The 25,103-nt window shown below is 41.7% G+C and overlaps 1 protein-coding gene across 9 annotated transcripts in view; it reads left to right on the top strand.

Moving 5' to 3' along the window:
- PCNX1 (pecanex 1) overlaps positions 1–19,305 on the top strand; it is a 92,435-nt gene extending 73,130 nt beyond the window's left edge. For all 9 annotated transcript variants that reach the window (XM_030481189.1, XM_030481190.1, XM_030481192.1 and 6 more), the window contains 8 exons: positions 1,492–1,592; positions 2,831–2,981; positions 4,700–4,930; positions 5,319–5,593; positions 7,362–7,603; positions 8,689–9,125; positions 10,542–10,682; positions 14,214–19,305. In XM_030481189.1, coding sequence (XP_030337049.1) covers positions 1,492–1,592; positions 2,831–2,981; positions 4,700–4,930; positions 5,319–5,593; positions 7,362–7,603; positions 8,689–9,125; positions 10,542–10,682; positions 14,214–14,354 — 1,719 coding nt within the window. In that variant the 3' untranslated portion in view covers positions 14,355–19,305. The remainder of the gene's footprint in view (positions 1–1,491; positions 1,593–2,830; positions 2,982–4,699; positions 4,931–5,318; positions 5,594–7,361; positions 7,604–8,688; positions 9,126–10,541; positions 10,683–14,213) is intronic.
- Positions 19,306–25,103: the final 5,798 nt, after the last annotated feature.

Raw genomic sequence — 25,103 nt, forward strand, 5'->3', positions numbered from 1 at the left:
AAATATTTTGTGTCATATTGAAAATCATGTTTAATCACTTAATGAATGCTACTATTATCTAGGGCATTATATACCCTATACAGTTACTTCTGGCTTTTAGCTGAGTTCTCCCCGAATAAAGCTTGTAGGCCAGGGAAGTTTCCTGAAAACTCAGAATTATATACTCTTAACCAGAATGTGAAAATCCACTTTATTGACTAAAATTATCATAGAATCACAGAATGGTTAGGGTTGGAAAGGACCTTAAAATTATCTAGTTCCAACCCCTCCTGCCATGGGCAGGAATGCCACACACTAGACCATGTCACCCAAGGCTCTGTCCATCCTGGCCTTGAACACTGCCAGGGATGGAGCATTTACAACTTCTTCGGGCAACCCATTCCAGTGCCTCACCACCCTCACAGTAAAGAACTTCTTCCTTACCTGAACTTCCCCTGTTTAAGTTTGAACCCGTTACCCCTTGTCCTACCACTACATTCCCTGATGAAGAGTCTCCGTCCCCAGCATCCTTATAGGCCCCCTTCAGATACTGGAAGGCTGCTATGAGGTCTCCATGAAGCCTTCTCTTCTCCAGGCTGAACAGCCACAACTTTCTCAGCCTGTCTTCATACAAGAGGTGCTCCAGCCCTCTTATCATCCTCGTGGCCCTCCTCTGGACTCGCTCTGACAGCTCCCTGTTCTTATGTCGAGGACACCAGAACTGTACACAATACTCCAAGTGAGGTCTCACGAGAGCAGAGTAGAGGGGCAGGATCACCTCCTTCGACCTGCTGGTCACGCTTCTTTTGATGCAGCCCAGGATATGGTTGGCTTTCTGGGCTGCAAGCGCACACTGCCGGCTCATGTTAAGCTTCTCGTCAACCAACACCCCCAAGTCCTTCTCTGCAGGGCTGCTCTGAATCTCTTCTCCGCCCAACCTGTAGCTGTGCCTGGGATTGCCCCGACCCAGGTGTAGGACCTTACACTTGGCTTGGTTGAACTTCATGTGGTTGGCATTGGCTCAACTCTCAAGCGTGTCAAGGTCCCTCTGGATGGCATCCCTTCCCTCCAGCGTATCAACCGAACCACACAGCTTGGTGTCATTGGCAAACTTCCTGAGGGGGACTATTCCTGTCTTAACCCCATAATTTTGCTATTCGACAGTTTGCATACAGGATACATAGTATCCATAAGGAATATTGCATGCAACTGTTAAGACAACTAAGCTAGTTGTCTTATTTCAAACACAGTATGTGTGTGTCTGCCTCTGCAAGTGTTCTATGTACTTGCAAAACCTTTAAAAAAAAAAAAATTCCTATTGAAAGTCTGAGCAAGAGTAACAGGTGTGGTAGGTCCATACATAACACTTGAGTTTGTGTACCTTTCCATGTGTTTGGGTCTTTTTACTCCTGGCAGAACAGCTTTTCTGTGGCTATTCTTTTACTTTGTTCACCTGACTATTTCTTTTTTCTTTTTTCTTTTTTTTTTTTTTCTTTTTTCTCTTATTACAAGCCACTGGATGCAAGTAAAGACTCGCCCTTGGTGACATTGTGTTATGGACTGTGTGTTCTGGGGCGGAGAGCGTTGGGAACAGCTTCACATCATATGTCAAGGTAATAAAATGTTGTAAGCTTCCCTTCCTCAAAATCCCTCTGGGTTCCTAGGTTAGGTATTAAATGAGTACCTCTTCACAAAAGATATTAAGTATTATCTTTCCTTAAACTGGACAGGTATGTAACTTGCCTTTGTTATCAGCCAGTGAAATGTAACCAAAGAACAGCAAATGAGGGAGAACTTGAATTTGAGCGTTTTGTTTTAGTGAACTAATGCAAGATGAGAATTCTGGTATGAGTTAAGGACCAGTTGTAACTGATCGAAACTGGCTGGGTTCTAAAAGTAAGCTCCATATGCTTCTCCCAAGTACGTGCCCTGTATGGAAACGGGGAAGAGGAGGACAGTTTCTTAAAATGAAGAACACACATGTCGTGGTACAAGTTAGATCAGATCATTGTGTGTAAGTTTCACAGTTTAGCTGGCTCTGTGGCAAGCAGCTGTTTTCTACAAATCTCTTCCAGCTCAACTCTGTCATCATATGGCAATCTTTTTCTTGCAGACCGACAGCCTCAACTTACTTTAGAAAGCCCATGTAAAATGTAGTTGTACATTTCGAGAAATCACAAGGTGATGGTTTAAAAAGAAAATAGAGAAGCATAATTGGGTGCGGAAGCTCTTGGTCAGCTGGGTGCTGACTGTAAAACCTGTTCTATTTTGCTTTCAGGGAAACTGTTGACTAATTCTTATAAGTATGATCCAATTGTCCCCTGAAAGTCTTGCAGATAGGCAGTGGAAAGAGTGATCATAGCGTATTTGATCTTTCATTTCTAAGTTAGCTTAGTAAAAGGAAACGATGCCTTTGAGTATGACAAAGTTGTCAAAATTTTTATTTTGTACTAAAGCATGCACAACTGAAGCTACATTGTCTCCTTAACTGATCCATTTGGTGTTGTTTTCCCTGAAAAGTGTTCTCTAAAATCTTCATAATAAAGTCAGGCTTTCCTCATAGCGTTCCTTTTACTTTAGTCTGTGTAAATAGACTATTGTGTGTACGGTTTATTTATTAGCTTTCAGTGCACATAAACATCTAGTGTCCAAGCTTTGCTTACACACACATCCTTACTCCTATGTTCTGTACTCCCCGTCTTATCCCGTAAATTATATTTATGGAGAAGAATATGTGCATTTTTGTACAGCTCAGTATTTTCTGCTCTTGTCAGTGATGATAATCGTGGATATGTTTGTATTTCTATTAATATTTGGGCTGTTTTCTTTTCCTTCCCCCCGCCCTCACCAGTAATCTGGAATCCTTCTTGTATGGCCTGCATGCCCTATTTAAGGGCGACTTCCGTATATCTTCAATTAGAGATGAATGGATCTTTGCTGACATGGAATTGCTGAGGAAAGTAGTGGTTCCTGGAATACGGATGTCACTTAAGCTACATCAGGTGAGAGATAACACAGGAGGATGTGTCCAGTTCTTTATAGTTCTGTGCAGCTGTTATTTTAAAAATAAGCAGCTGGGAAAGAGCAAGAAGAGGAAGAGAATAAAAGGGCATACGATAAAGAGGGACAACGGAAAATGAGGGAATATCATGTTGTGTCCTTTGTTTTATTATAGTTCATGTGGAAGGTGATATTGAGGAAAAAGGAATGCAGTTTATGCTCAAAGCTTGAAAATTACGTCAAATGTTCAGAGAACATGTCAAGCCCTGTTTCATATCCATCTAGAGATAATTCCCTTATGAACAGCATCTCTGATATTTTGCCACACTCTTCCCCTCCCTACATATATGTAATTGGTTTAAAAGATTATCATGCCATTTGGAGCTGCGCAGCCCTCTCCTCCAGTGGGAGTTGTTTTTCTTGTTCTCTTTTCTTTAAAATATTGTAGTAACAGACACATTGGCATTATTTATTGATGTCATCAGTAAGGTTTAAGGTGAGAATGAGAAGGTTAATTTTTCAATTAGCTGAAATTGGGATTGGTCTTTATAGTGAAGTGAGGGTAAAGATGAACAATCCCAAATTCTGTCTAGGCCATCTGTAAACTAACCTCGGCAAGTATGAGAAAGGATGTACTGAGTGATAAGCACTCTGTGAGGGGACAAAAATGTTGACACTCTAGAAGAACAGATTGCTTGAAAAATCTAAGTAGGCAAATCTTAGTTGCACTTAATAATAACTAAAATTTCTTTTTTTGCCTTTATTACAGAGTCTAGAAGTCTCCCCTCAAAGCTAGTGTTGGTTGAATCAACTCCTTCATGTAACAAGCTCCCCAAATTTAGCAGAATGCTTATGTTAGGAGTACATGTAGCAAAGTAGAATAACTACAAAATCATTGTTGAAAACAGCAAACTAGAGTACCACTTCAACAATTCTGAAGTGTTCTCAGTATATTCAGGTTACTGTGCAGAATGGGCTTGAATTAAGTAAAAATGGAAAGTGAGAAAACTACAATTATCTGAACATTATTGTATTAATCTATAAAGGGTGATTTTATCCACTTGCAATGCAATTGCGTATCAGGGATTCAGCCAGTGTTGGAAACTTAGCTATTAACCACTATCTTTCTTTAACCAAGTAGTAATGTGACCTAATACTGAATGGAACTTGCAGATTTTCTGTTTACGTTACCGCCTGTCAAATGGAAGTTGTGTGATAGTACCTTATGCTGAAATAATCTGTCATCAAGTATTAATGTGAACTTTTAATAGAAAAAGCAGATAAAATGTATTTTCTTCTGGTTGCTCTTTTCATATAATACAGGCTTAGTAATCAGTGCTTTCCTGAAGTGTGTTACAGTTGGAGACTTGTGAAAAATTAAAGAAGCTGAAATGCTTCTGCAGCCAGTAGATAGAAATCTAGTGTAAAATTCAACTAGGAATTTACTTGAATCAATAATAGGCAGATCCTACCAATTTTTTTGGTTTGAGTTAAAAAAGGAAGCAAACACAAGCAAAAAGAATCTGTTGGGGAAAAAAGGTCATCTTTAACCATGTCCTTTAGTAGGCATCAGATTTTTTTATGTCTAACTTCACGTAATGCACTGAGCTTTCTAAGAGTTTGGTGTGAATGTTTGATTTTTATGTAGTTACATGTGGTTTTATGTAGTTACATGTGAAATGTTAATCAAATCTTACTGTACATGCATTCTTGGAAACAGGATCACTTCACTTCTCCAGATGAATATGATGATCCTTCTGTGCTCTATGAAGCCATAACAACCCATGAAGAAAATCTAGTTATAGCACATGAAGGGGACCCTGCTTGGCGGAGTGCAGTTCTTTCCAATTCTCCCTCCCTCCTTGCTCTGCGTCACGTAATGGACGATGGCACCAATGAATATAAAATCATTATGCTGAATAAGCGGTATCTCAGTTTCAGGGTCATCAAGGTAAGTCTTGTGCATGCTTCACAACATGGTGGTATGTTGTATATTTTAATAACTATACCAAACTGCTACTTCAGCTCAAATCACTGCTTTTTTTACTACCGATCTGTCATTGCTAGGGCAGCTTCTTCTCACATAGTGCAGGTATTTAATCAGAAAATCAGTTTCTGACTTAAAATATCTATTTCTCATCCCATTTTTAGATTTGCTTTATTCTTGCTGTTGCAGAGCGTGTCCATAAGTTCAGCTTTATAAAGAAGTGAATATGAATGCTTGCAGTTCTGCACTGCAGTGCTCCGTAAATTGCTATACCAGACCTAGGTATAGCAAAGCAGTCATCACATACACTCGTTTCCGTTTCTGACGCAGCCTTTCTACTTGGCTTTTGCAGGTGAATAAGGAGTGTGTGCGTGGCCTGTGGGCAGGACAACAGCAGGAACTTGTCTTCCTGCGTAATCGTAATCCAGAAAGAGGAAGTATCCAAAATGCAAAACAAGCTCTGAGGAACATGATCAACTCCTCCTGTGACCAGCCAATTGGATACCCAATCTATGTCTCACCTTTGACTACTTCCTATTCAGATAGTCATGAACAGCTGAAGGAGATTCTCGGGGGAGCTATCAGCTTAGGAAACATCAGAAACTTCGTAGTGTCTACATGGCACAGGTGAGCTGAGGAAATGAGTTCTCATTTGCTATGTGTTCATGCTCTCGTATCCCATTAACTAGTCTCAGTAGCTACTGCCATTAACTATGCCTAGCACAGCATAATTTATAATATTCAGTCTCATAAAAATAAATAAGCCTTGCCTTTTATTTTGAGCACATCTGTAGCGTATGGCAACTGCCTTGATTCAGGATTAATCTTCAAGGCATGGAAGTAATACACCACAAATTATGTAAATGAGAGCTTGGAAAAAAACCAGTACAGAAAGTACAGATGCAAGAGCTATAGCTCCAGTTCTAATGTCAGGTTTGATAACGAGAGACAATGCAACCTCTGTATTTTTTTCAGTACCATCACTTTTGCAGTCTGTAATACCATTTTTACAGTATCAGGGCTATTTGGTAAGGTTCCTGTCTGGCAAATATTTGGCATGCAAATGCGATATTAATGCTGTTAGGCTATACTCATCCATAGTAACACAAGCTTTAGCTGCTTAGAATTTCATGAGTGCTTATAAATACCCAGCATGTCAGAGCCAGAACAAGTAACTGGAGTGATAATATAATCCTCCCTCCACATGACCCCCTGGTAACCCAGTACAAATCTTGCTGTGCTGTGCCTTATAGGCCATGAGAATTTTTACTGCACTTCTGGCCACTTACGACTGTGGCTCCAAAAGCAACAGAGGCAGCTCTGTGTGGCATTCAGAAATGTGTGTCTCAGTTCTTACTAGTTCCAGGAGCTGGTGCCATAGCTGGAATAGTCCTGTAGCTGTTCTGATGGTCATATTTACACTCGGAGATGTATAGCACATCAAACAGAAGGTGCTGCTTCACCCCAGAATATGCCACACTTACTACTGTCTGTGATGTTTGTCTTCTGTTACCATCTGCTTGTCTGACACATGGATAGAATAACAGGTGAAAGTATTACACAGAACAATGTTTGGAGCCAAGCCGTGTATGCTTTGGGATTCATTCTGGATCCCAGGGGCAAACACAATTGGAAAGGAGTGCTCAGTTATTTGAGTGCAACAGTAAGAAAAGAATAATAAAAAGTGTGAATTGAAGGAAGGACGAATGTGCTGTGTTTTGTGTCCATCTGAAGTTTATTAATGCAAACGATGAAGTGAAAAGTCTGTATGGTTATATACACTAGAAAACATTGGCTGACCTGCTGTCTGAATGGAATGTTCAGAATTCACACGAAAATTTGAGATTCAAGTAATTGCAATATGTGCTTCAAACAACTGTGAGTACATTACTGAAGGTAACAAGAAACCAAATGCATTCAAAAGAAAAGAAAAAAAAGAAGAAACCAAACAAAAAACACAAACAAAAAACCCCCAGACACTTCTGGTCATCTGAATAGACAAAGCTGCTGCAGTCTAATAATACACGACTGATGTGTTAAGGAGCATAAATTTTACTAAACTATTACAAAATAATCAAGGTGTTTTACCGGCATTTTATATTTAGAATTTTATCTCTTTATTGTACTTCAGAAGTGGCTTGATTTTTCAAAAGCTACTTTATATGGGCATTTGGCTTATCATAAATAACTGTTACTTGAATAGTTGGCATGAAGAAAATTGTAAGCTGTTAAAAAGCAGCATGTTCTGAGAGAATAAAATCAAGTTTTATGTGATTTTAGGAAGTGCTGTGGATTGTGCTGAGTAAAGCCTTTTGCTTGTCATCATAAGGCATTTCTTAGAATCCTGATGGGTTAGGAGGCCTGACTTAATGTGTCAATTGCATTCTGTTTTCAGACTAAGGAAAGGCTGTGGAGCTGGCTGCAATAGTGGTGGAAATATTGAAGATTCAGATGCTGGAGGTGGAGCTTCTTGCACAAGTAACAACGCAACTATCAATGAGTCTCAGAGCAGCATGTCACAAGGAGGAGGGAATGCAACTACAGGGCAGGGACCTGGAGCAGTACAGCACCCTCCTGTTGCAGCTCATCCAACAACTCTTCCTGCAGCTCATCCACCAACTCATCCCTCCACTCTGGGTAAAGTTGCTTTGTTTTATTATAACAATTTTATACAAGTACAATATTATAGCTAGAACTGGCCTTTCAGCTCTTTGGATCTGGCCTAAGTTACAAGAAAAAGCAAGCAAAAGTGACTTGATGATGTAGTGTTAATACCTGCTGGATTCATCTCAAACTACAGTGCTGTTTTCTGCAGTGCAAGGTTCCCAAACAGATTGGAGTAGTAGGGGTATAGTTGTGCTGGCAAAATACATTAAATAACTTTTATAACATCTCTCTACAGATTGGATTTTCTTTTTCTTCTGTCATATTGTCTGCGAATGCTAAATTTTGTATTTTTATGAGTGTTGTTATAGTTCTTATTTATACAGTAGAATGGATTTTCTGTTTCCGTAGTATTTTAGCTGAATCCTGTCCAAGAGTCTGTAGTGATCTGTAGCTAGGGAGGTGATAAACAGTAAAGCTGAGAAAAGGCTTTCCAAACATTGCCTTTGCTCAGAAAGTGTATGAAAGTGTATCTAGTTGAATGAACTTTTTTTTCACATAAATAATTAGTCTGTCAGCTGTGGAAAGGTATCCATAAGTACTTGGTATTGGAAAAACAATAGCACCAATGCTCATAAACAGCAACTCCTGTTTTTCAAGTGTATTAAATGTTTCTGAATGTGTTTAAAAACAGCTTTTGCTCTAACAAATTTTCTGACTCAATCTTTGAACATCTAGTCAAGTGTACTAAGAAATAATAGTGTTTTGAAACATAGACATCTATGTGCCTTAATGCCTTAAGTACAGGAAACTTAAGTGTAATATTAAGAAACAAACAGTTGATACAGGAAGAGCAAGGCTGAAGCATTTTTCAGGCTACTTGTCCTACAGGGATTGGGAATTGAACAGAATATGAAATTCCAAAATAAGATGAGTGGAATGTATTCAAGTGCTCTGCTATATGAAATGCAACGGAGATATTCTGCAGTACAGCTGTTTCAGATGTTGTTGATTAGACCCAGAAGTTTTGTATCTAAGCACTAAAACATTTGCCAGCAAATCTAATGTGTGTAGGAGGCTTTATCAAACTCTCCTGATTCTGTATCTTTTACTTTTAGGCACCAGTCACAGCTCTCACTCTGTGCAGTCGAGCCTTGTCAGACATTCCCCTGCCCGTGCCTCAGTAGCTAGCCATTCATCTTATTGCTACGGCAGTCGTCATTCATCTCTTCGCACATCCACAACGGGCTTTGTGCCTTGTCGGCGCTCTTCCACCAGTCAGATATCCCTTCGTAACCTTCCATCATCCATCCAGTCCCGCCTGTCTATGGTGAACCAAATGGAACCTACTGGCCAGACTGGGGTCAGCGCGCAGCATGGACTGCCCTCTTCTAGCAGCTCCAGCCAAAGCATCCCAGCCTGTAAACAGCATGCCCTTGTGGGCTTTCTAGGGACAGAAGGAGGGAGTAATGCAACTGAAACTCAGTCAGGTGGCAATGCAAGCCCTGCAAATCAAATGCAAGCCAAAAAGGATGACGTTATTTACAGAATCCAGGTGAATAGTCCAGAAGAACAAGTTAACCTATGCTTCCACATGCTTATGTTAGTGTTACCTTGGATGTTGTTGAAATCACTACTTTCTAAATACACACAGAGTCTGGAATGTCTCAGTATACAACTATTGTGCAGTTACATTTGGAGAACTAATGTGAGGAAAAGGATATCTGGACAACCAAACTTCTTGCATGCTTAGACATCCCTGTTTACTTGTATGTTTTGCTGTAGTACAGCTTTGAGAATGTCAGCTGAGCTGAGTTCCACTTCATACTTAGTTTGCCTTTATTCATTACAGCATGTAAAACTGAACAGCTTCATTTGCAAAGTAGAAAGCAAGTAGCTTTTTTCATTTAAACCAAATAGATTTTCCACAAAAGTGTAAAAAGTTTCACTTTCATACATATTTATCCATTTTCATGTGTGTGTATTCTTTGGTTATTGCCACAAGTCTGGGTTTACTGAGCAGCAAGCAATACACCATTGGCAAAGTTAATCATGGCAGCCTTAACTCATTTTGTGAAAATCCAGAAATTTGTATTCTTGCTCTTCTAGCTTTTTATTAGCCCCACATGCATGTCTTTAGCAGTATATTAGTGAGAAACATCAAGTGTATTTAACAGGATAGATCATATCAAACATGATTTCATTGCTAGTATCATTTTATTGTAGAGTAATCCTTATTAAACTGCATCATAGTGGGCAAAGTTAAATTAATTTTTGCAGGTCTGTGCTTAGTAGCTTTTGTTTGCAGGCAAGAGCCCTTTTATCGAACTGCTTAATTCCTCTGTGGGAGGAGGATACAGGCAAAGTTGTCATGTGCCCTTGGATAGTGGACACTGTGGTTCTCTCTGTCCTTAAATAGGAAGAAGTTTTCAGGAGTTTTCTCCTGCTGCCCCTGTGGAAAGGCCAGTTTACTTCAAAACACAGGGTGGGTCTCAGCTAACCACACTGGTAGATAAATAGATCTTCAGCCTAACAGCAAATTCTTCAAGATCATGTTTCTTAATGTGTTCTGTAAGAAGTGATGAGGCAGTTTTAACAGCTCATCATCACTTAATTCTTCCCTGCTGCTGGACCGTGTGCCACCAATGCTTATGTTGTGCTATCTTCTCAGACCCTGCCATGAGCCAATATAACTGAAAGAAGGGGTGGGAAGGGGAACCAAAGCTGCTGCCTCAGACAACAGTGACCTGGTATATTGTCAGCTGTGTGTGAAACCACAGCCTGATTTCCAAAGTCAGTGCTGCTCAGGCTTTTTCCTAGCCTGGAGCTTGAGTTTCCAACATTGAAATTGGTCAGAAATCAATTTCTATGGGTTAAGGTCAGTTCTCTGGAAGTATGCAAAAGTTACAGTTTATCTGTTTCTTTTAAATTTTGGCTGAACTAACAGTCAAAACTCAATTCCTACTTATAGTTAATGGATCCCAGTCAAGTACTGGAAGGGATCAACGTGTCAAAAAGGAAAGAGCTGCAGTGGCCAGATGAGGTGATACGACTAAAAGCTGGAAGAAACAGCTGGAAAGACTGGAGTCCTCAGGAAGGCATGGAAGGCCATGTAAGTTTTACTTAGAAGCTGACAAGCTAATTTTAAGAAAGGCAGTGTCTTGATGCTATGACAGTCTGCTTAAATGTTAAGATACATGTAGTAGTAAGTTGGATCAGCAGCTGTCCTCCAAGTCACTGTTGCTGGAAGAGCAGGTCCAGCATCCTAGTTTGAAGCAGAGGGACATTTCTGCAACTGTATCCAAAAAGATGCAGGGTGACAATTCAAACATTGTCAACCACCTCTCCTTCCTTGCCTTCTTCCAGCTCTTGTCATGAACTCTCAGGCATTGCACTCATTCATCCAACCTTCATATTCCTTTCCTTAAACTGTCTATCCTTGAGCAAATACAGAAGGTCAGTTTACCAAGGAGTCCTTAACTGAATGCTTAACAGTATTTGTTTTCAAATTATTCTGATGAAGATAGAGTCAAGATTATCTTTAGATGCCTCTTTATTAAATTATAGGTACATGATAGGTGTTAACTTTCCCTTGAAAAAGAAATCTGCTGTAGCTAAAACTTGCAAACACCTGTGACTTGAACCTCTGTCTCTTTTTCCTAGGGTTATACCTGCATTTTATAAAAAGTCATTGCATTAGTTAGAAAACTTATCTCCTGATTTAAGCTCTCTTCAGGAGTAAAAAAGCCAGCGTATCTTTGAAGCTTTTTGGTTTTTACTGAAGCACACATTTTTTTTTTAGGCCTTTGTGTCAATAAAGATGCTCTAATGAGTATTCTTCCAGTGATAAATAGTAAAAGGGAAGAGTCACTGACATTGTGTCTGCATTGGTTCATCAATAAAACTGGTTTTATTTGGAATATGTTAGTTCTGATGGTTTATAAGGATTTGCTTTGATTGACTGGTTACCTCAATTGGAAGCATTATTTATAAATTTGATTTAGGGGCTGGATTTTGTTGTCTGAAAGTCCACATTGCTGTGGATGTATGTGCAAACTTCAGGTAAGAAATGGCAATGTGTAGATAACACAGCATATGCCAAATCTACCTTGTTATGTGAAGGAAGGGCCCTGGAAATAAATCCCTTCTACAAATAACTGTACCATAGTTGACCATCCACTCTTAAGATAGTAGGGTTGTCTTGAATGTCTTCTCTTTCTGATCCTGCAGCTGCATTCTTACCTGCTGTGATGCTGTTCATCAAGCAGTTTACAAGCCAAAGCCTTATGTCAGTGCTCTATGAGTAGAATGCTGTTGTAAACAGCGTTCGGTTTAGATGTTCTAGTTTTGGAATTTCGTCATTAGCTATTGCAGATGAAGAATGTTGTCAAGATGGTGAATGTGAAGGGTTGTATCAAAAGATGTCCTGTTACCTGGTATCACTGGACAATTTTTTCATGAGGTTTGTGTGTTTTGCAGTTGCAGCATGCACACATGTAGTGATTGATGTTATAGAGAGATTAAAACAAGAGGATTTGAAGGGCAGAGTAAGCTGCTGTTCTTAATGCTTCTCATCTATTTTTGGTGCAGGATACTGGCAGGTTTTTTTAGAAGCACATCTTTTGACCTAAGGTGAAAGGGGGAAAGCACCAGATTATCCTATGTGTGATTAGAAGGACAGGATTTAACTTGACATAGTTTCCACTGCCTGCTTCAGCTGCCTGTGGTTAAACACACTAGTATCAGTAAAGCCATAAGCTCTCAGGACAGTCTTCCCTTTCTGATCCTGCAGCTGCAGTCCTTTCTGCAGACAGGCGGAAATGATTCTTACCTGCTGTGTAAGGTCAAGCGGTTTACCAGCCAAAGCCTTATGTCAGTGGTCTTGGTATGAGGTTCAGCTCTTTAAAACTTAACTACTGCATAGAAAAAGCATTTTTCCTAATTTTGCTTTTTATTTTGCTAAGTATACAGTACATATAATACACAAAAACATTATAGAGTTTCTTCAGGGAAATTAAATTTAGCAGTCCTCTTGCTACTGTATCTACTTCTTCCAGGATTTAAGATTAAGGTATACTCTGCGTTATCTTTGTGGTACCTGGACTAGCATGCAGAAGAACCCTTTTCCCCCCCCAAGAGATTCTTATGACCTCTTCACTATCTAGTGACATCATTTTGCATGTTATCACTCATGGGGCATCAAACAAATGCCAATCATGATAGAAGAGATGGTAAAACCAAGTGTGTGTGGATGGTTGCAGTGAGTTAAAATCTATGTACAACTCGTGCATAAGCACAGTTTTTAAGGAGTCGTCATAATGATGCATTTGCAGTCAGCCCTTAGCTATCACAAAGGCACCATCTTGAAGCTGAACAACAAGGATGTAATACTTGAACTTTATTGGGAAATGCTTTCTGTATCTGGGGATAGAATATTCCTGATGTCACTCCATATAGCAGCATAAAAAGTTTATTGTGGCAGACTTTGAAGTCAGACTTTGAACACACTGCTTAAATATCATGCTGTTGCATCAAACGAAGGGGAACTAAGATGCCCTGCTTCCCTAGGTGAAATGCTCTTCCTGTGGATGCAGTGTAGGTCCCATGCAGTGGACAAAGCTGAAGCTGCGTCACTCAGCGTTAGAGAAATAGGCAGCTGTCAGCTGGGTATAGTGAGGATTAAGGGAGTCTTTTGAATTTGGTCGTGGAAGATGCAGGTTAATTGTGGGTTTCTGTCCTTTCTTCCCCACCTGAATCTTTAGAACTCTTGCGAACTGTCCTGTCCTGGATTACATTTAATTTGTTTTTTACCTTACCTTGTCTTGAATTTAGCAAATTTGAGATAATTCTATTTCTGTGGAGCTGGCAGTATTTAAAATCATGTTACAGGAGAATCCTTGTGGTTCCTTGGGGGCATCCAGAAATTTAAGGTGTATTTTTCTAGAGGCAGCTGAGCAGACATACAAGGGCCTGTATGGAAAAAGGGTCCTTCTGATGGTCAGTATCAGGCAGAATCCTTGGTAGCAGCAGATCAAGGAGCATGAATTCTGTATATCCAAGAGAGTATGGGACAGTAGTCTGTAGCACTGTTTCTGAAACCTTTCTTCTTTGCAGTATTTTTTTCATTTTAAATTATCTTTGAATAATTTAATTCAAAAGATCAACCTCTAATTCCAAGGTTGAACAAAATTAGGGCAAGGGGTTTGACTTAAAAGAGAGAGCAGTTTATACCTAACTCCTGATGAACTACAGTTCTGTGCTGTTATGTGCTGCACAATACTGAGGTATTTTAAAACTATTACAGCTTTGTGATATGAAATATCCCAAATCAATGCATGTACACTTTTAACAGTTTTTACTCACTTTGCACAAACTGTTTGGTTTTGATTTGGATCAACTGATGAAATTGCAATCAAAGGCTGGCTTTTCTCAGGTAAGCTGCAGATCTCCAGCAAGACTTCAATGAGTAAGCTTACAGGTATGCTGTCCCTGAAAAATGAGCGACTAAGTCAGTATAGCACTTACATTATTGCTCCTTTTGCCCTGTGAGGGTCTTGAATTATCAGCCACAACTTTGATATGGCAGTTTTCCCTATGGAACTTTGCATTTTATTACACTTATATTTTTTTATTCCCCCCCCAGGTGATTCACCGCTGGGTGCCTTGCAGCAGAGATCCAAGTAGTCGGTCCCATATAGATAAAACCATCCTGCTGGTTCAAATTGAAGATAAATATGTTGCTGTTGTTGAAACTGGAGTCCTTGAACTTGGGGCTGAAGTGTAAATCTCTTTGAGACTGAAACTTCCCCTTCTCCAACGGTTCAGAAGAGAGAAGGGTCCAGAAGAAGCAGCTCCCAGGACATGAAACTTCGGTCCAGTTGTAGGAAAGGACTTGAAACACAGATTTGTTTAAGTTCCTTTCCCCAAATAAACGTGTAAGACTTTTTTTTTTTTTTAAGTTGCTAGCTGCTGAAGAAACATTTGCATGAAGGATAGATTTGTTGAGACATATCTTTTTGTTTATAAATTTTGTTTATGCATTGCGTAATGCTTTAAATCAACAAACTTTTCAGTTCTAAGATCAGAGCACCTCATATTTTTCTAATTGTTTTGCCAAAAATTGCCATGTCTTGTCACAAGAGTGTGTGGAGTTCATCCACCTTATTTTAAAGAAATTGACTACAAACCTTCAGTTTGGTGAAACAGTGTAAGGGTTTCAGGTGTGGCAAGAAGAGACTGAACAGATGTATAGATTCTTATTCCTTATGAGCTAAACATTAATGAGAACTGCACTAATTTTTTTACAGCAATGCACTAAAAACAACCCTGAGATTGCTGAGAACATTTATTTATATATATAAATATAAGTATATAAAATACCATTATTTAAATTGCCTTTGGGATTAATCCCCTCCCTCTCCATAAACATGTTGATGGTAAGGGCTGTGCCATGGATTTGGTTCTATGTTCTGTATTTCGTACAAGTGCATTTGCTGCATCCTCTTCACAATAAATGGTAAAATAACATGTATAGAAAAGCACCTGAGTATCCCTGTACTGCATCAGACTCTATTGTGGTGGCAGTGGTACCTCAAATCTGTACAACACATCTAGCTTTAAAGTGAGCCCCAAAATACTACCTTTCGTTTGTTCTCCCTTCACTGGCCGTGGCTACTTTGCTTCTTTACACCCAGAGCTGGCTATGTTATTTTGTTGGCTCTTCTCTGGCAGAGACAGTTGTTTCAGTTTTATAGGGGGAGGTGCAGGTTTGTGATTACTTCATGGACGATTGAAGGTTTTTTTTATTCTATCCAACTTAAAAAGAAAAAACAGCAACAGTAAAATCCCCCAGAAGAAAAAAAAACCCAAAAAAACCAAACAAAAAAAAACCAACAACAAACCCATAAACAAAAACTTTAAACTGCAACTTTTAAAGAGCTTTCATAGAAGGCACAGCCCGAAACTTGTATCACTTTTACCACCTTGCCTTTTCTTTCCCTTTAGTCTTCATTCTTTTCTATGACTTGAATTTTATTTTCTGTGATTATATATTCTATGTAAGTGTAATTTGAGTATTTATAACTGTGAAGTTGAATTACTCATGTGTTACATATCCTAGGTTTTATTGTATTTTTTTAAAAGTGTGTATTCAGGGAAACAAGTAACTCAGAACTATCATGGGAGTGTGAGAGGGAAACTGGTTTGTTCTTGACTTGCAGTTCCTATGACTCACTTTTCTTAATCCGTAAGAAAAAAATCTACCTGTTGTGATTGTTTCCTGTTTCTGACCTGTAATTACATAGGACTCTGTGGGGAAACTGCACACAGTCCTAGCTTTTGGGAGCAGCCATCTTCTTCCCAGTCACCTCCACTTCTTTATATGTAATATAACCAGAAGAGACTTCTGATTCAGCACAGAGGTTATTGCATTTATTTCTCTGACATCAGAGGAACCTTGTCCATTATGTACCTAATGTAAGAGTGAAATTACATGGGCTGAGGAAAAAAAAATAACAAAGGAAGAAACAGCTACCTAGGAAATGTTTGTATTCTGACTCAAGTCACTGTATGCCATCTAGCCATGAAAGGGTAAGTCTGTGTGCCTGGTAGCTAGTCAGTTCTGGATACTGTTCCCAATGAATTATACTGGGACTTTGCTTACATCATATACTATGCAAACATGTACTCAAAGTACTGTGCATCTTACAGTTGCATATTACTATTTGGTTTATGCATATGCGGTCCCATTCAATCTTGGTATAAATGTACAGTTCTAGATCTGTCACCTTTGAAATAATTCTCCTGTTCCACATAGTTTATCATATCTGCACATTATAGTGTAGCTGAATTAATCTCCTGCATATCTGAAAACTTAGTACAGTAGATAAATCTTCTTCAGCAGTCTGGTAATGTTGCTGTCAGGAACTAAGAAAATGTGTAAATTTTGAATTGAAGGTATTTTAGTTGAGATTTTATTGTGTCTTTCCCTTCAGGTATTTACAGGGTTTTCTGTACCGCTAGGAATACTGCTTCATTTTAGAAAGAGGAATTTGTTTGAGAATAGGCCCCATTTGATATTAGTTGCACAAGGTTGTGTTCCTTTCTTGTACTGAAGCCTTGAGGTAAGCAAATGACTGAAAGTCAAAATACATAGGTGGTTTTTGTTTGTTTGGGTTTTGGGGAGGTTTATGGGAGCTTTTTGTTTGCTTGGATTTTTTATTTATACAAAACAAACTTGACTGAAGCAACTTTTTATATGTTAACCCTGGCCCTGAACAATCCTTCAGTCTTTTCAGGACAAGATAATGGTAATGTCCATTGCTGGTAATAGGTAGGAATTAATGGCTTGTTAACATAAAATTTCTAGAGAATATGTAACTGCCTGGAATTAGATCAGCAAACAGCTGATGGGGGAAGAAAGGTGGGTTTTGGTTTTGTTGTTTGTTTTTTTTTTTAAGGGGCAAAGAGAATTAATGGATCTTTCTATTTATTTTTTTTTTTCTAATTTTAAGGCTTTTGGTGTGTTGCCTTCAGGAGGTGCATTTCAATGTGGCCAGTTAACAGCTTAATACCTTCTTTCAGATACTTGGCTTTCAGATACTATGAAGCCATTCGCATTGTGCTTTTACCTATTCCAGATCTGCTCAACAGAAGCCACATAGTTGAAATTTCACTTTTCCATAAGGCTTTAGAAAATTAACTTTTTGAAAGTTTTCCTTCATTCTGAACTCTTAAAGTTCAACAATTGTTATCGTATGTTGGTTTGTGCAAAGTCTGTGTCATTGGTTCTACTGTGCAAATGACAAACCATGTTTGTTTACTTCTAGCTCCCCAAAGGATAGGTCTGTCCATGGAAACCTCTTCTCTAGATAGGGATAATTTCATCTTCTGTTTTCTTTTCTTTGGCCTTTGTCTTGATGCATGATATTTTTCTCCTGTTGTGAGTATGGAAAAGATAGGTATTTTCAGATCAGTCCTGTCAGTCCAGATTAAGCTCAGAATAGAGCAGATTTTTCCGGGGTTTTTATAGATCTTTCTAAGCCTTCATGAAAACCTATTCTGGATGAGTGCTTTATCTCTGTCCACTTGCATTGTGTGATATTCTTTTGCCATAAGAACATTCCAGTTAAGTCCCATTGTTTTAGCTTCCAGGTGGTTTCCAATCTCTGAATTCTTTAAAGGTGGTATCTATGTGTACGTACCTAAGGATTTACCACTCCCTAAAACAAATACTAAATTATAGAAAAATGCTGGAAACCCCCCACTAATCAGATTATGTTCTTTGGTAAAAATGGCTGCTACTTAATTTTTTAAATCCTTTTCCTGTTTCACCTCCCTGTGAAATATTTTTAAGTGTTCTGATTAAAACAAAACCCTAAAATGTGTAGGTGACACCACTGACACCTAGATTTCTGTTCCACTTGCACCATTATACTTGTGATGAATTCTGGGGTGTGTTCTCATGATTCAACATTTGCAAACTGATTTTGGAGTTGGGGGAAGAGTAAGGGAGGAGTAGGTAGGTTGAATGGTCCTACAGCTGCTTTGCCTGGGACATTTGGCATGTTTGCATGGTAATCTCAATTTTCCGGTCAGCTGTGTAGTTCATCACCAGGCATTCCTTACCCCCATATTCACAACTCTCTTTGGAACTGAAGAACTCTTTGAGAAGCCTAGATGATGGGTGAGATGAAAGACTAAGACTTGTGGCACAGGTCCCTGCCCATGGCTATTTGGCAAGTGGCCATAAAGCTTTGTCTGGACTTGGGTGAGCAGGGACAAGAGATGCCTTACAATTGGATTCAACATCAAATTGTTTCTCTGATAATGCACACACCAACACAGACCTAGGAGTGTGGATACAAAGACACTGCTTTAAGGATTTTCAACTGCAGAACTCCCCATTCACAGAATGGAGCAGGATAGATTGCATTTCTTACCATTAACGATGTTATTCAACTCATATTGGATTTGGGGTTATACCACCACAGGTTTTATGTACTTAATTTTATTAAGGAATTTTATACCTATTATATAGGCATCTATTCTTTTCCTGTCTGGCTTGCTATTTGATAATCTCTTGCAGTACATTCAGTGGCACTGGACTTGTTCAGAAATTCTGCTGGTAATTACTGGTGCCTTAGTAAAAAAGTGGGTACATAACACCTTGGTGGAAAGTAAAGCATGTGGCTTGTTTCACCCCAGCATGATACGCATATTTCAAAACAGGTGACTAAGATGGCTGCCCCAAAAGATTTTTGGGAGTATACATACATCACTCGGTCACAAACATCTGAATATGAGCAATTTTTATGACTTCTGCTATGTACAGTTTGAATAGATAATCCCAGTACACCTAGGCCACAACTCTGAGAGACGGCGATCAAGTAGCTGGCCTTCTGAGTGTGTTACACAGACGTCCCCAGGAGCCTGACGGTGAGCTGCTGGTTTGGAAAGGGAGAGGGGAGTACAGTGTGGGAGGATGGGTTTGGTTCTTAATGGACAATGGAAATGCGTATTGCCTCTGCCAGCAAAAGGATACCTTGCCAGGGATAGGGATATACATACCTGCGTGTCTGTGAGTGTGTATGTGTCTGCATGTGTTACTGGAAATGGCCTGTAAATAGTGTAGCTGTTTAAAATGGAAAAGGCAGAGAGTTTTTTGCAACATGTTGCAGCAAAAGGACAGTATTGACAGTGGAGAAACACTGAGAAATAAAAAAAAACTTTTTTCACTTGTTGTCATTTATTGCACTACTCTATTCTCTTGAGTCATTCTCACTATTTTAAAGTCAAATCACTCTTCAATGAAGGATTCTCTTACTTTAAAATTACTTCTCTTACCTTTCTGTAGTACTAGAAAGGAGAACCTCAGCTATTCCTCTTTTACTGCCAGCATCCTATCTGTTTTCATGCATCTCTTCTGCGGTTAACTGTTTTCCCTGTGTCTTTGTTGAAATATTTTCAGTATTTATCATAATTTCCCTTCTCTTAAATCCTTTTCAAAGCCCAGAACACTTGTCTTCATGCTCAGTAATTTTCCATTCTTTATACTTTCAAGGGAAATATTTACCTAGTGTGATTTAATCAGTGATTTGTAACTTTCTGCTGTCCTGGATCTGATAGCCAAGTGCAGCATTGTGCCGAGTCCTGATCAATGCTGCTCTTCCATAAAGCACGTGTTGATACAGTGACACTAAGAATACTCAGCTGCTGGCTGTACGTGGTCTCAAACTTCTTCACAGTAGTACAGAGAATTACAACATCCTGTCCCCCTGCATGAGAACTGAATTTTTCCATGGCAGGATGATGGTGATTTACAGCTCTGGGTGCTGCAAGAGTGGATCTTTCCTGTTTTTGAAATCAAAACTATCTGTCTTCTGGGACTTGATTCTTGCCTGCTCTTGACAAGGTGGCTTAACCCAACAGCTGCTTCAGGCCTTAATTTATGAATGAAAGAGGACAGTACAAATACAAGTGTTCTTAAGGAAAAACAAGTCCTTTTTAATAAAAGCTAGTGCATCTCAATTGAAATGATCAGAAGGTCGGTGACTGCTGTGCTTACAAACAGCAGCTGTCGTTCCATCTATATTTTTTTTTTTAACAGTGACAATATCTAAGAAGGATGGGAGTACCACTTTTACTGCATGATTAAGGGGTAGCAAAGAAAAAAGATTTATGCTCAACTCTGCTGTTTCTTGCTGTTGGTGTCAGCCTGCAGCTGGTAAAAAGGAGGGGATTGGAGCTACAGTCATCAGTTTGGTTTTGCCTGAGCGGAATCTCATTCATGTGCCCAAGAGTGCATGTCTCTAAGCCAGTGTCTGGGAATGGGGAACAGGATCTTTGCTTCAGAACCATGCACCTAGTTCGTGTGAGCATCATGCCTATCGGACAGCTTCCTTCTAATGCAAAGATGATCCTATACCCTGTTCTTCCTCTGGAAAAAAGTTCTTGGGTAGAAAGATGATACTTGGGTTCCAGCAGTGTTGCCATGTGCACTCTCGAGCATCTTTTCAGAGAGTTTTCCAGTTTGGTTGGATCAGCTTAAATGGGTTTTGCTCTGGCCTATTAGTGGTCTGGCTTTTCCCGTAGATCCTGGTGCAGAGCACCTTGTCCCATTGCAGGGCACTCACGTGCTTTGGTGGAAACCCAAGTTACTCAAGCAGTGAGTTTGCAGCATTACACTGTTTGTGTAAGAGGTCTGGTTTAACCTTCTAGCCACACAGCCTCCGGGACTTTGCTGCACAAGCAGAGGGAACACCAAGTCACGCTGCGACTGCAAGCAAGGGAAAAAGGGCTGGATCAGTGCTTTGGCTGCTTGTTTTCGTCCCTTTTCAGCTCCCTTTTGTGCCGTTACACTTTGTGCCTGAAGAGTCGGGCTCTTTAGTCCCTTCAGGCTCCGCAGCCGTGTTCAGGTGATGGGGTGAGGGACAGACCGGTGGCGGGGCCGGCAGGTGGCGGCAGGAGCCCGCCGAGCTCCCGGTGCTCCCGGCCCCGCGGTCCCGGCGGCGATCGGGCTCCTCCGCTGTGGCGGGGCAAAGCGCTGCTCTGGGCCCGGCCTCCGGTGGCCCTCACGGTGGGAAGCGGCAGCGGGGGGTTCGGAGCAGCTGTTCCGATGCCTCCGCGCTCGCAGACCGGAGAGCACACGGTGGAGCACAATGTCGGTGATTGCAGAGCTAGTTCTGACATCCCCACCTGGCTTTCTGCTTGCTCATGTGTTCCAGGGAGCCTCTGGGGGCTTTGTTTTTCAATGATGCCAGTTTAATCTCCATCCCTTACCAAAGCATCCAGACGTTTCTGCTAAGCCAAGCGGCAAAGCCGAGGGCAGTGTTCACAGCAATCAGTTAGTCTGGACTGGGCTGCCTGATAATCATAGAATCAGCTAGGTTGGAAAAGACCTTTAAAATCATCAGTTCCAAGCTTTACCCCAGGACCGCCAAGTCCACCACTAAACCATGTTACTAAGGGCCTCATCTACACAGTGTTTGAACACTTCCAGGGATGGTGATTCCATCGCTGCCCTGGGCAGCCTGTTCCAGTGCCTGACCACCCTTCGGTGAAGAAATTGTTCCTATCATCCAGTCTAAAATCTTGCATGGAGAGGATGCTGCCTGCAGGCCTTCCCTGCAGAACTGGGGGCGATGCCCTGGCTGGGAATGCAACCCAACAACTGTGCGATATGCCAAGAGACAAGGCAGCAATCCCTCTAGCAAGAACAGGGCCTTGCTTCATCTGGGGATCCCGCAGTCTGAAGTAAGGTACCTGGGACCTTGCTGGGCCACTACGTATTAATATTGATGAAATTCAATGAAAACTGCTGGGAAAGTAGTAGCAGAGTAGCCCATGTGCCCTCTGGCAGCAGTGCAGGCTGTGCTGCCCGCTGTGTGGGTCCTGGTGAATTGCTGTCCACCACCCTGAGATGCTGAGGTACTGAGGCGGCCAGGGCTGGCTCCAAACCTGCACTGATCAGGCAGCGTGTGCCCGGCCACTGCACAGGCCTGCTGTGAGCTCAGTGTGGTTCTCCAGGGCCCCTTCGCCCCCATCAGCTCTGCGTGGATCTGTGTCCTTCCCACTATGGACCAGGGCAAAGATGAATGAATTTGATTGATTTGGGGTTTTGGGGCATTGTTTTATAGTGTCCTTTCAGATGCCAAAAGGAAAGTAAGATAGCCAAATAACTGTTAATTCTCTTTGACTGTCAGTGATCCCATGGCCAGGGAAGTAAGAAGAAAGAAGGAACAAACAGCAAGAAAAAGGCGAATTCACTGGGGAAAGAGAAAAATTGCCTTCAGCTTTCTGGAGGCTGGAAGAGGTGAAGCGGGCAGCTCCAGTACAATTCCTTAATCTCTGTGCAGTAATTCCCCTGTGTTAGGTGAACCATTCCTCAAAAGTTCAAGTGGATTTTGAATACAATTCTGATTTAGTAAACACCAGTCTTAGAAACTACTAAAAAGGTTGTAACAGGCCACTTTCTTCACTGCTGTGTTTTGTATATCTTAATGTACGTTATCATTCTCATGCAAAATTGCAGATGAAACCTTGGTCTAAGAGCACAGTGTCCCTGCTCCTCTGCAATGATGGGAATGAGATGGCTGCTGTTTCCACATGCAGTTCTTGGAAACACACGTCTCTACAATGCAAACACCAGTCTGTAATGCAGTTGCTGATGAAGATCTGAGTGGCTCCTGCTGCTTGTTCAGACCCCACATCCTGTCCCATGGCTGGCAGGTCTCACAGGATGGCTTAGAGATGTGTACCATGAGCCTGCACCTGAGTTCAGTAGCTCTTTCTCGCTCCTGCTGTGGAAAAGAACCCTTGGGACCTGTGCCCTTGTGAATCTGTTCTGCAAGCCTACCTGCTCCATCTGATGCGGGTTCCAGAAAGCATAGACAGGGGATGGTCTCCAGTAAATCAGCGCTGTCTTTGTAGAAAGCAATTTCCTACTTTGTCAGTGGAGTGCGTTTCACACGTCCCAGCAGCGGCTGCCGGAGATGGAGAAGCCATCACAATGTTCCCCACGATGTTCCCCAGCAACAGGAACCGTTCCAGCCCTCCTGCTTTTTCGCTGTGGGAACATCTGAGGTTTGGAGCACACCATCTCCCCCCCGCACTGGAACTGCTGTGGTACATTAACTTTGTCTCTTTTGTGTGCTTCATATTTACCAGCGCTTTGAGCAATTGGCCCTCAGTGTTCCCTGACACCCGCTGAGAGGAAGCCAATGACATCCACAATATCCCTCCCTGCCAGTGCTGTCATTCCAATGTGTGGAAAGCAGAATCAGTAGCAGCTCGTCCCTCTGCAGGTTACCAGACGCAGCTCTCTCTGGCAGAAGCAGTGCTCTGATATATTAGGAGCAATTACAAACTACAGCTTCCTCTCTTCTCTTCATTTGCTATTAATGGAGCGTTTTGTTCCATCAATGTATGGTGTGTACAGCAAGACTGGGGCTGTTTCCTCCCCTGGGCCTGCGAAGATGTTAGCCCAAGGGGGCTACTTGCCCAGCCACGGCAGAGTCCAGCGGCTTGTATTTTCAGCCTCTCAGGATCTTTTCTATGAATAGCAAAGTAACCTCTTTGCTGCACCCTGTTTTTAATGCTCTTCTCCCACCTTAGCCTAAGGCTTGGAGTCTTCTGGGCTGCAGCTTCCTGCAGCAGTCTTGTCTTTCATCACTGAATCTGTGAGAATGATCCCTGAAAATGACTCCTGGCTGTGGCCCAGATGATCTGCTTTAGGGGCCTGGATGTGCCCTGGAGCTGCAGCCGTGCTCTCCCGCAGCTCCACATCTCTTCCATCCTGGAAGAGATATGTTCATCTCTTCCAGGGCAAATGGCACAGCCCGTTGTTGCTGCAGGGCCATCTGTACAGAGAGAGGGTGACCCAAACCACAGCCAGAGCAGCAGCACTGGAGCATTCACTGCACTGAGCCTTCCCCTGTCCCACCCCACAGCTCACATGCTGCATTCACATGCTGACCCCTCAGCTGTGCTGCTCACCAGCAGAGCCCACCACTAGCCCATTTGCCCACTACCAGCTCACAAGGAGCCACCACTGATTGCTGATTTGCCTTCTCCACCTCTTTTTGCTTCAGTTTGGCATGATGCAGGGTGCATTAGACTGAGGAAGCCAGCATCTGTGAGAAGAGACCACCTTAATATCATATGGATGACGCTACTGCTGGGATCTCCGAGTCAAGTGGGCACCCTGCGCATGGGGAGGTCTTTCATCTGCTATGGAAACCAGGCCAGGTAAGGATTAGCTGTCGCCTGGGAGATTGTACCTGGATAGCAAGTGTGCTGGATGGGTACCTGCATGGGGCAGCATCACAGGACGGTTTGGGTTGGAAGGGACCTTAAAGGTCATCTAGTTCCAACCCCCTGCCATGGGCAGGGACACCATCCACTAGGTGTTGCTCAAAGCCCCGTCCACCCTGGCCTTGAACACTGCCAGGGATGGGGCAACCACAGCTTCTCTGGGCACCCTGTGCCAGCACCTCACCACTCTCATCATAAAAAATGACTTCCTTATGTCTAGTCTAAACCCACCCTCTTGCAGTTTAAAGCCATTGCCCCTTCTCCTGTCACTACAGGCCCTGGTGAAATATCTCTCACTTTCTCATAAGCCCCCTTTATATACTGAAAAACAAGGTACCTGCTAGGTGTGAGAAGCTGATGAACAACTAAGACTGATGTTGAACAATGAAGTGGGACCAACCCAGTGACGATCAGGGGAAGGCCCTACACGTTTGTGCCTGGGCCCTGCCTGTCGCAGCAGACGTTGGAGGCATTAGGAGCCCTGCACGTGTTCTGGGGATGGCCATGAGCATCCAGCCCTCCCCTCCTTCACCTTGTGCTGTAAACTCCACTTGCGGCTCATAACAAATGGCAGTGACCTGTGTAGTCCATAATTGGCTTGGAGCACGATTAGGGGTTCATCTGCATGTAATGTTCCACTGCGCGGCTCCCCGACTATTGTCAGCACAACTGGTTTTCATTATGGACATACATTTCCCCGATGGGGCCGGCAGCAGCGCTG

This window comes from Strigops habroptila, chromosome 4 (assembly GCF_004027225.2).
Source record: "Strigops habroptila isolate Jane chromosome 4, bStrHab1.2.pri, whole genome shotgun sequence".
In the NCBI taxonomy this organism is placed as follows: domain Eukaryota; kingdom Metazoa; phylum Chordata; class Aves; order Psittaciformes; family Psittacidae; genus Strigops; species Strigops habroptila.